Genomic DNA, 10,088 nt, shown 5'->3' with positions numbered 1-10,088 from the left:
TTAGTTACCTATGAATAAGGTAATGGTGGTGTGGTTAGTTACCTATGAACGTGGTGGTGTGGTTAGTTACCTATAAACGTGGTGGTGTGGTTAGTTACCTATGAATAAGGTAGTGGTGGTGTGGTTAGTTACCTATGAATAAGGTAATGGTGGTGTGGTTAGTTACCTATGAACGTGGTGGTGTGGTTAGTTACCTATAAACGTGGTGGTGTGGTTAGTTACCTATGAATAAGGTAGTGGTGGTGTGGTTAGTTACCTATGAATGTGGTGGTGTGGTTAGTTACCTATGAATAAGGTAGTGGTGGTGTGGTTAGTTACCTATGAATAAGGTAATGGTGGTGTGGTTAGTTACCTATGAACGTGGTGGTGTGGTTAGTTACCTATGAACGTGGTGGTGTGCTTAGTTACCTATGAATAAGGTTGTGGTGGTGTGGTTAGTAACCTATGAATAAGGTTGTGGTGGTGTGGTTAGTTACCTATGAACAAGGTAGTGGTGGTGTGGTTAGTTACCTATGAATAAGGTTGTGGTGGTGTGGTTAGTTACCTATGAATAAGGTTGTGGTGGTGTGGTTAGTTACCTATGAATAAGGTTGTGTGGTTAGTTACCTATGAATAAGGTAGTGGTGGTGTGGTTAGTTACCTATGAATAAGGTAATGGTGGTGTGGTTAGTTACCCATGAACAAGGTGGTGGTGGTGTGGTTAGTTGCCTATGAACAAGGTAGTGGTGGTGTGGTTAGTTACCTATGAATAAGGTTGTGGTGGTGTGGTTAGTAACCTATGAAGGTGGTGGTGAATAGTGGTTAGATAGTTACCTATGTATAAGGTGGCAGTAGTGGCCATAACTGCAAACACAGCAAAAACCAGGATGAGATGGAAGTCCAGGAGCTGAGTCCAGGAAGATTGTAGACGATTCAGATCTGTGGAACCTGAACACACACTCAGACAGGGTCAGATGTGTGGATACAGGGGTGAGTCAGTAGGCTATATCAGTGTTTCCCTAACTCTGTCCTGCCCCCCCCTGGGTGAATGTTTTGTTTTTTGTCTTAGCACTACACAGCTGATCCAAATAATCAAAGCTTGATGATGAGTTGGATATTTGAATCAGCTGTGTAGTGCTAGGATTATATTCACAGCCGTATATATTCCCCCCCAAGCAGACACATCGATGGCCCTGAACAAACTTTATTTGACTCTATGTAAACTGGAAACCACATATCCTGAGGCTGCATTCATTGTAGCTGGGGATTTTAACAAGGCTAATCTGAAAACAAGACTCCCTAAATATCTATCAGCATATCGATTGCGCAACCAGGGCTGGTAAAACCCTGGATCATTGTTATTCTAACTTCCGCGACGCATATATGGCCCTCCCCCGCCCTCCTTTCTCAAAAGCTGACCACGACTCCATTTTGTTGCTTCCAGCCTACAGACAGAAACTAAAAAAGAAGCTCACGCGCTCAGGTCTGTTCAACGCTGGTCCGACCAATCTGATTCCACGCTTCAAGACTGCTTCGATCACGTGGATTGGGATATGTTCCGCATTGCGTCCAACAACAACATTGACGAATACGCTGATTCGGTGAGCGAGTTCATTAGAAAGTGCATCGGAGATGTCGTACCCACAGCAACTATTAAAACATTCCCAAACCAGAAACCGTGGATTGATGGCAGCATTCGCGCGAAACTGAAAGCGCGAACCACTGCTTTTAACCAGGGCAAGGTGACCGGAAACATGACCGAATACAAACAGTGTAGCTATTCCCTCCGCAAGGCAATCAAACAAGCTAAGCATCAGTTTAGAGACAAAGTAGAGTTGCAATTCAACGGCTCAGACACAAGAGGTATGTGGCATGGTCTACAGTCAATCACGGATTACAAAAAGAAAACCAGCCCCGTCGCGGACCAGGATGTCTTGCTCCCAGACAGACTAAATAACTTCTTTGCTCGCTTTGAGGACAATACAGTGCCACTGACACGGCCCGCTACCAAAACCTGCGGACTCTCCTTCACTGCAGCCGACGTGAGTAAAACATTTAAACGTGTTAACCCTCGCAAGGCTGCAGGCCCAGACGGCATCCCCAGCCGCGTCCTCAGAGCATGCGCAGACCAGCTGGCTGGTGTGTTTATGGACATATTCAATCAATCCTTATCCCAGTCTACTGTTCCCACATGCTTCAAGAGGGCCACCATTGTTCCTGTTCCCAAGAAAGCTAAGGTAACTGAGCTAAACGACTACCGCCCCGTAGCACTCACTTCCGTCATCATGAAGTGCTTTGAGAGACTAGTCAAGGACCATATCACCTCCACCCTACCTGACACCCTAGACCCACTCTAATTTGTTTACCGCACCAATAGGTCCACAGACGACGCAATCGCAACCACACTGCACACTGCACACTGCCCTAACCCATCTGGACAAGAGGAATACCTATGTGAGAATGCTGTTCATCGACTACAGCTCAGCATTTAACACCATAGTACCCTCTAAACTCGTCATAAAGCTCGAGACCCTGGGTCTCGACCCCGCACTGTGCAACTGGGTACTGGACTTCCTGACGGGCCGCCCCCAGGCGGTGAGGGTAGGTAACAACATCTCCACCCCGCTGATCCTCAACACTGGGGCCCCACAAGGGTGCGTTCTGAGCCTGAGCGTTCTGAGCCTCTCCTGTACTTCCTGTTCACCCACGACTGCGTGGCCATGCACGCCTCCAACTCAATCATCAAGTTTGCAGACGACACTACAGTGGTAGGCTTGATTACCAACAACGACGAGACGGTCTACAGGGAGGAGGTGAGGGCCCTCGGAGTGTGGTGTCAGGAAAATAACCTCACACTCAACGTCAACAAAAGGAGATGATTGTGGACTTCAGGAAACAGCAGAGGGAGCACCCCCCTATCCACATCAACGGGACAGTAGTGGAGAGGGTAGTAAGTTTTAAGTTCCTCGGCGTACACATCACGGACAAACTGAATTGGTCCACCCACACAGACAGCGTTGTGAAGAATGCGCTGCAGCGCTTCTTCAACCTCAGGAGGCTGAAGAAATTCGGCTTGTCACCAAAAGCACTCACAAACTTCCCACATCCTGTCGGGCTGTATCACCGCCTGGTACGGCAACTGCTCCGCCCACAACCGTAAGGCTCTCCAGAGGGTAGTGAGGTCTGCACAACGCATCACTGGGGGCAAACTACATGCCCTCCAGGACACCTACACCACCCGATGTCACAGGAAGGCCATAAAGATCATCAAGGACAACAACCACCCGAGCCACTGCCTGTTCACGCCGCTATCATCCAGAAGGCGCGGTCAGTACAGGTGCATCAAAGCAGGGACCGAGAGACTGAAAAACAGCTTCTATCTCAAGGCCATCAGACTGTTAAACAGCCACCACTAACATTGAGTGGCTGCTGCCAACATATTGACTCAACTCCAGCTCACTTTAATAATGGAAATTGATCAAAAATGTATCACTAGCCACTTTAAACAATGCCACTTAATATAATGTATATGTATATACTGTACTCCATATCATCTTGCCATCTTTATGTAATACATGTATCACTAGCCACTTTAAACTATGCCACTTTTATGTTTACATACCCTACATTACTCATCTCATATGTATATACTGTACTCGATACCATCTACTGCATCTTGCCTATGCCGTTCTGTACCATCACTCATTCATATATCTTTATGTACATATTCTTTATCCCTTTACACTTGTGTGTATAAGGTAGTAGTTGTGGAATTGTTAGATTACTCGTTGGTTATTACTGCATTGTCGGAACTAGAAGCACAAGCATTTCACTACACTCACATTAACATCTGCTAACTATGTGTATGTGACAAATAACATTTGATTTGAAGGACAAAAACCAAAACGTGCACCCAGAGGGGCCCCAGGACCGAGTTTGGGAAACACTGTTGTATAGGAACGTTTTCATTGTCGTGTTTAGCTGTGTTTTGGCTCTGTGTGAGTCTGCTCCTCACCTATCTTCACCTCGCTGTCCACCGTGATGTAAACTGTAAGGACATGAGTCTGTGGGGTCAGGTGGCTGGAGAGGGTGATGTTGGCAGGAGGGGGCAGGGCCTGACTTTTGACCCAGGAAGTGGAAATGTAGACAGACAACACCAGATGTCCGTCTGATTGACTGGGCTCAGATAGCAGCACGTCAGTACTGTCAGAGTGGAACTGAACGCAACACAGAGAGAAGAGATATGGATTGCATTCACTCCATACTGTCTATGCCAAGGTCTTAAAGCTGTATGCATTGTGTATTGTGGGGCTGTAAATGCTTAATGTTAGTCCTAATGTGACCCACCCGTAGGGCAGAGAGCACCTCCTTGGTGCCCAGCACAGAGAACTCTGCCATGGGCTGCAGAGCAGAGAGCACCAGGAAAGACACCGGGCAGTGGAACGCAGGCAGGTACGGCAACTGTACCAAACGTCCGGAGAGAGGTAGCGACAGAGCAGTGAGAGGGAGGACAGGGACGGGGGACTGGCCCCGCAGAGAGGCTGAGAGAGAGACGGAGACAGAGAGGGAGGAGAGGAGGTGGAGGACGGAGTCTGACTGGGGACGGACAGAGACTCTGCAGCTGTATTCACCTGAGGGAGAGAATCAAAAATTGGTCAAATAATTATTTACTGTATTATTTTAGAGACATGGTATTTTTATCAATGGGATTGGGAAGAGAGGTCCTGTGTCCCTGTCGTACCGGTGTCGAGGTCATAGTGAGGCGTGGTGACCATCACAGCCTGCAGCGTGTTGAGCTGGAGGTAGGGGGCGCTGAAGTGCAGGGAACACAGTAACTCTGCCTCTGGCTGGAGCTTCTTCTCTATGGCCTCCCTCTGGGACAAGGAACACTGGGCTGGAGGAAGAGATGAGGAGGTGGGAGAAGAGGAGCAAGGTAAGGAGAGCGAGAGCAGAGAGGTATCAATTTACTACTCACCTGTGTTGACGGGGGAGGTGTATAGCTCCACAGGAACCGTGTAGTCAGCTGCGTCAGGCCAGTTGGTGAGGAAACGATCATCCTGAGGAGAGAGTTCTGGGATGGCTGGAGAGTCCACCTTCACCTGTTGGCAAAACACTACCATGGTGGCCCCTTCATTTCCATGGCAACCCCCTCATTTCCATGATAACCCTCTGCTGTACTATACCTCTCTGAGGGCCTGCTGTCCATCTTCCAGTCTGTAGTAGACCACTACCGTCCCAGAATGCTTTGCCAGAGCAGCTCCCGTCTTTGGGTCGATCTGCAGAACACGACTAGACGACACATTCCACTGACCTGGCTGGCCTGAGACAGAGAGGGAGAGAGAGAGGAATTAAGTATGTGTGTGTTTTCTTTTATTTTGAACCTTCATTTTATCAGGGAGTCATACTGAGACCAAGGTCTCTTACAGATGAGCCCTGAATTACAGAAATGACAGAAAATACACACTTCAAAAATACAAAATGGAAGCAGAAATAAAATCACGGTCATGAAAAACAAAGACATTCCATCAGTAAAAAGGTCCTCAATCAGCATTCTGAACTGGCCTAGAGGCACCAAAACATCACATTTCTGAACATTTTGAAGATTGTTCCACAAATAAGGTGCAAAAAAACTAAAGGCTGATTTACCTAACTCATTAGAGACAAAAGGACTAATTTCCCTGAGACCAGGTGTGGTAACTCCTATGTCATAAGTTCAGTAAAGATGTTCGGTACAGTGGGACTTTTTGTAAAAGGGCTTTATAAATGAAAACATAGCAATGTATCAACCTACGTGAGTGACATCAAAGAGGGCTATCTAGCTGCGTTAATGAAGTAGCAGCTGCATTCATATAGATGATGTCGCCATAGTCTAGGACTGATAGGAACGTTGACTGACTAATCTGCTTTCTACTATTTATCGAGAGGCAGGACCTATTTCTATAGAAGCCCATTTTTATTCACAACATCTTAACTAACTCGTCAATATGCTTTTTAAAAGACAGCTTTTCATCTATCCAGATGCTTGTAAGCAGGGACACGATCAATATGGACACCATCCAAAGTACATATGCTTAAATCAAAGTTATATTTATGCGCTCTAGAGAACAACATGTACTTAGTTTCACTTGCATTCAATACTAATTTCAGGTCAATAAAGTTTTTCTGTAATACAATGAAGGCAAACTGTAGTTAGCATACACAACAGTATTATCGGCATACAATTGCAGGTTAAACATTTTTACAGACAAGTTGATATTGTTAATGTAAACAGTCAAAAGTACAGGACCCAAAATTAACCCTTGCGGGACACCTTTCGTAGTATCCAGGAAACCTGATTTAACACCATCAGTAGACACACATCTGTCAAGTAATTTTCACACCAGTTACATGCAGCCTGGTCCAGGGCAATTGAGGCCAGCTTCTGAATTAGCAGTGAGTGGACAACAGTATCGAAGGCCTTTGACAGGTCAATGAAGAGGGCAGCACAATGTTGCCTTTTATCCAGACAATTAACCACATTTATAACTAGGGATGGAGCAGAGATGCTATGACCTGGTCTAAAACCCGACTGATGTACTTTTAGACAACATTTCAAAGATAAGAACGATCTTAGCTGAGAATTAATCAAGGATTCTAATATTTTAGCTAGGCAAGAAAGTTAAGAAATAGATCAATCATTATTTAGGTCACCACTTTGTGAAGGGGGAGCACATGAGCCACCTTCCAAACCTTGGGAATACCAGATATAATCTTCAGGTTAAAATATGGGTTAATGATTCAGCAATCAGGGGGCAGAGAGCTGCAGCAACAAACATATCAGCCCCAGTTTTTGATGTTTCTTTTTACATAAATCTTAAGCAAGACATCTAGCACATCACAGATAGTAAATTGCTGAAGTCAGCTAGAGGCTGGCAGAGTGAAGAGCAGTCGATTGACTGACCAGGGTCAATTAAACCACTGTTTAAAATGATGGTTAAAAGCATCACTTATCTCCTCCTTCTCAGTTATGATTCTTTGAGAGAGTGTGGGTGTGTCTAGGTGGCAGGTAACCTAGCGGTTAAGAGCTAGTAACCTCCAACAACAAGTGCTCCCTGGCCCCCGATGACGTGGACGTCGATTATGGCAGCCCCCCCGCACCTCTCTGATTCAGAGAGGTTAAATACGGAAGACGCATTTCAGGTGAATGCATTCAGTTGTACAACTGACTTCCCCAATCTACAGTACTGGCCACAGTGTGTGTGTGTGTCTCACCGTGCGGTCCTGTCAGGGGGGTGTTGAAGCAGAGTGTGTCTCCGGGCCTGAGTGTGTGTGGGGGGGCAGAGATGGCGGGGAGGACAGGGAGGGGGGTGTAGTCACTCAGGGAGGGGTTGGTGGGGTCTGCCTGCACCCCTAGGACTGTCAAACCCCCAGACACTGTCTGGACCACAAAGGAATGACTGTCTGAGTCTGGAGTCACCTGCACCAAGTCATCCCTGAGAGAGAGAGAGAGAGAGAGCGAGAGAGAGAGAGAGAGAGAGAGAGAGAGAGAGAGAGAGAGCGAGAGCGAGAGCGAGAGCGAGAGCGAGAGAGAGAGAGAGAAGAAAGAGTGTTTAAAGATGGAATCCACATTAGGGGAAACAACGCTACTCTTCGCCCTGAGCACCTTTGTTATGGTTTTTGTCTTGCTGTTGAAACTGAGAAGAAACGGAGGAGAAACAGAGGGGAGCAGACTCCATCCGCATGGTAAAAAATGATCTGTATATATTGTGCTGTTCTATCACGCGGGCAGTGATGTCTGAGAGGAGAAACAGTGTTGGTTGTTGGCAGTAACTTCTTTGTTTCCCAAACGGACGTGGCAGTTTGACCATGAGGAATCCCAGCTTGAAGAAAAATAAACCAGACAGAGAAAAAGAGAGAGATTTGACTATATACTGTGTGTGTTGCCTGTTGGTGGTAATGTGAGAGTGTGTGTGTTACCAGTTGGTGGTAATGTGAGAGTGTGTGTGTGTTACCTGTTGGTGGTAATGTGAGAGTGTGTTACCTGTTGGTGGTAATGTGAGAGTGTGTGTTACCTGTTGGTGGTAATGTGAGAGTGTGTGTGTTACCTGTTGGTGGTAATGTGAGAGTGTGTGTGTTACCTGTTGGTGGTAATGTGTGTGAGGGTGTTACCTGTTGGTGGTAATGTGAGAGTGTGTGTGTTACCTGTTGGTGGCAATGTGAGAGTGTGTGTGTTACCTGTTGGTGGCAATGTGAGAGTGTGTGTGTTACCTGTTGGTGGTAATGTGAGAGTGTGTGTTACCTGTTGGTGGTAATGTGAGAGTGTGTGTGTTACCTGTTGGTGGTAATGTGAGAGTGTGTGTGTTACCTGTTGGTGGTAATGTGTGTGAGGGTGTTACCTGTTGGTGGTAATGTGAGAGTGTGTGTGTTACCTGTTGGTGGTAATGTGTGTGAGGGTGTTACCTGTTGGTGGTAATGTGAGAGTGTGTGTGTTACCTGTTGGTGGTAATGTGAGAGTGTGTGTGTTACCTGTCGGTGGTAATGTGAGAGTGTGTGTGTTACCTGTTGGTGGTAATGTGTGTGAGGGTGTTATGGGCGTTGAACTGTTGTCCCAGGTTGTCGTAGCAGAGAGCCCTGACTCTGATGGTCCAGCCCAGGGGAAAGGCAGGCAGGCCTCCCCCTCCAACACTGTACAGGCTGGACACACTGAACAGCCTGACAAACCACACTGGAGACACCTGGCAGACACAACACACAAATACACTTTGTACTCCCCAGCATGGTCAGATAGTGATGACCCAGTGCCAGTTAGGGTCAACTGTGGATGCTGAGTTTCTCACCAGGTCTACTTTGGAATGGATCCCATCGAATGACACAAGTGACCAACTTACCCGGACGCTGATGAGCAGGGTCTGGTTGACCCCACAGGTCTCCATGGCGATGACCTCCAGCAGGGCGGATCCCGTGTCAGGCCCCGCCCTCAGAACTCCCTGGCTGTCCACCGTTACAAGACCCTCCCCTTTCACACACTGACAAAGGGCGTACCGCACAGGACAGATAGTGTCTCTGAAACACACAATCACACATGCATGACTACAGACATGAGTACAGACATAAACACACACACACACACCCCCATAGAGACTGCCAGAGGTCCAGACAACAGGCTCTCCGATTTCTCTATTGGAGAAGTAGTTGGTGAACCAAGCGAGGCAATCATTTGAGAAACCAAGGCTATTGAGTCTGCCAATAAGAGCCTTATTCTAAAGTTGATCAGGGAGGTGACCAAGAACCCGATGGTCACTCTGACAGAGCTCCATTGTTCCTCTGTGGAGATGGGAAAACCTTCCAGAAGGACAACCATCTCTGCAGCACTCCACCAATCAGGCCTTTATGGTAGGAAGCCACTCCTCAGTAAATGGTACATAACAGCCCACTTGGAGTTTGCCAAAAGGCTCCCAAAGGACTATCAGATCATGAGAAACAAGATTCTCTGGTCTGATGAAACCAAGATTGAACTCTTTTGCCTGAATGCCAAGCATCACGCCTGGAGGAAACCTGGCACCATCCCTACGGTAAAGCATGGTGGTGGTAGCATCATGCTGTGGGGATGTTTTTCCGTGGCAGGGACTGGGAGACTAGTCAGGATCTAGGGAAAGATGAACGGAGCAAAGTACAGCGAGATCCTTGATGAAAACCTGCTCCAGAGCGGTTCACCTTCCAAATCAAATCAAATCAAATTTATTTATATAGCCCTTCGTACATCAGCTAATATCTTGAAGTGCTGTACGGAAACCCCGCCTAAAACCCCAAACAGCAAGCAATGCAGGTGTAGAAGCACGGTGGCTAAACTCCCTAGAAAGGCCAAAACCTAGGAAGAAACCTAGAGAGGAACCAGGCTATGAGGGGTGGCCAGTCCTCTTCTGGCTGTGCCGGGTGGAGATTATAACAGAACATGGCCAAGATGTTCAAATGTTCATAAATGACCAGCATGGTCAAATAATAATAATCACAGTAGTTATCGAGGGTGTAGCAAGTCAGCACCTCATGAGTAAATGTCAATTGGCTTTTCATAGCCGATCATAGAGAGTTGAAAACAGCAGGTCTGGGACAGGTAGCACGTCCGGTGGACA

At 47.0% G+C, this 10,088-nt stretch overlaps 1 protein-coding gene across 1 annotated transcript in view; it reads right to left on the bottom strand.

Annotated features, from left to right (window-relative positions):
• Positions 1–218: 218 nt before the first annotated feature.
• The window catches only part of LOC139567220 (nuclear pore membrane glycoprotein 210-like), a 53,006-nt gene continuing 43,136 nt past the window's right edge, over positions 219–10,088 (bottom strand). Inside the window, exons 30-38 of the mRNA XM_071388693.1 lie at positions 8,847–9,021; positions 8,518–8,693; positions 7,231–7,451; positions 5,163–5,299; positions 4,955–5,078; positions 4,721–4,873; positions 4,327–4,610; positions 3,995–4,196; positions 219–927 (exon numbers count right to left, since the gene is read on the bottom strand). Of these exons, the coding sequence (XP_071244794.1) occupies positions 743–927; positions 3,995–4,196; positions 4,327–4,610; positions 4,721–4,873; positions 4,955–5,078; positions 5,163–5,299; positions 7,231–7,451; positions 8,518–8,693; positions 8,847–9,021 (1,657 nt within the window). The 3' untranslated portion in view covers positions 219–742. The remainder of the gene's footprint in view (positions 928–3,994; positions 4,197–4,326; positions 4,611–4,720; positions 4,874–4,954; positions 5,079–5,162; positions 5,300–7,230; positions 7,452–8,517; positions 8,694–8,846; positions 9,022–10,088) is intronic.

Source organism: Salvelinus alpinus, unplaced genomic scaffold, assembly GCF_045679555.1.
Source record: "Salvelinus alpinus unplaced genomic scaffold, SLU_Salpinus.1 scaffold_82, whole genome shotgun sequence".
NCBI classification, from domain to species: Eukaryota; Metazoa; Chordata; class Actinopteri; order Salmoniformes; family Salmonidae; genus Salvelinus; species Salvelinus alpinus.
Note: the sequence above shows the minus strand (reverse complement) of the source record. Positions and strands in the feature narration are given on the sequence as shown.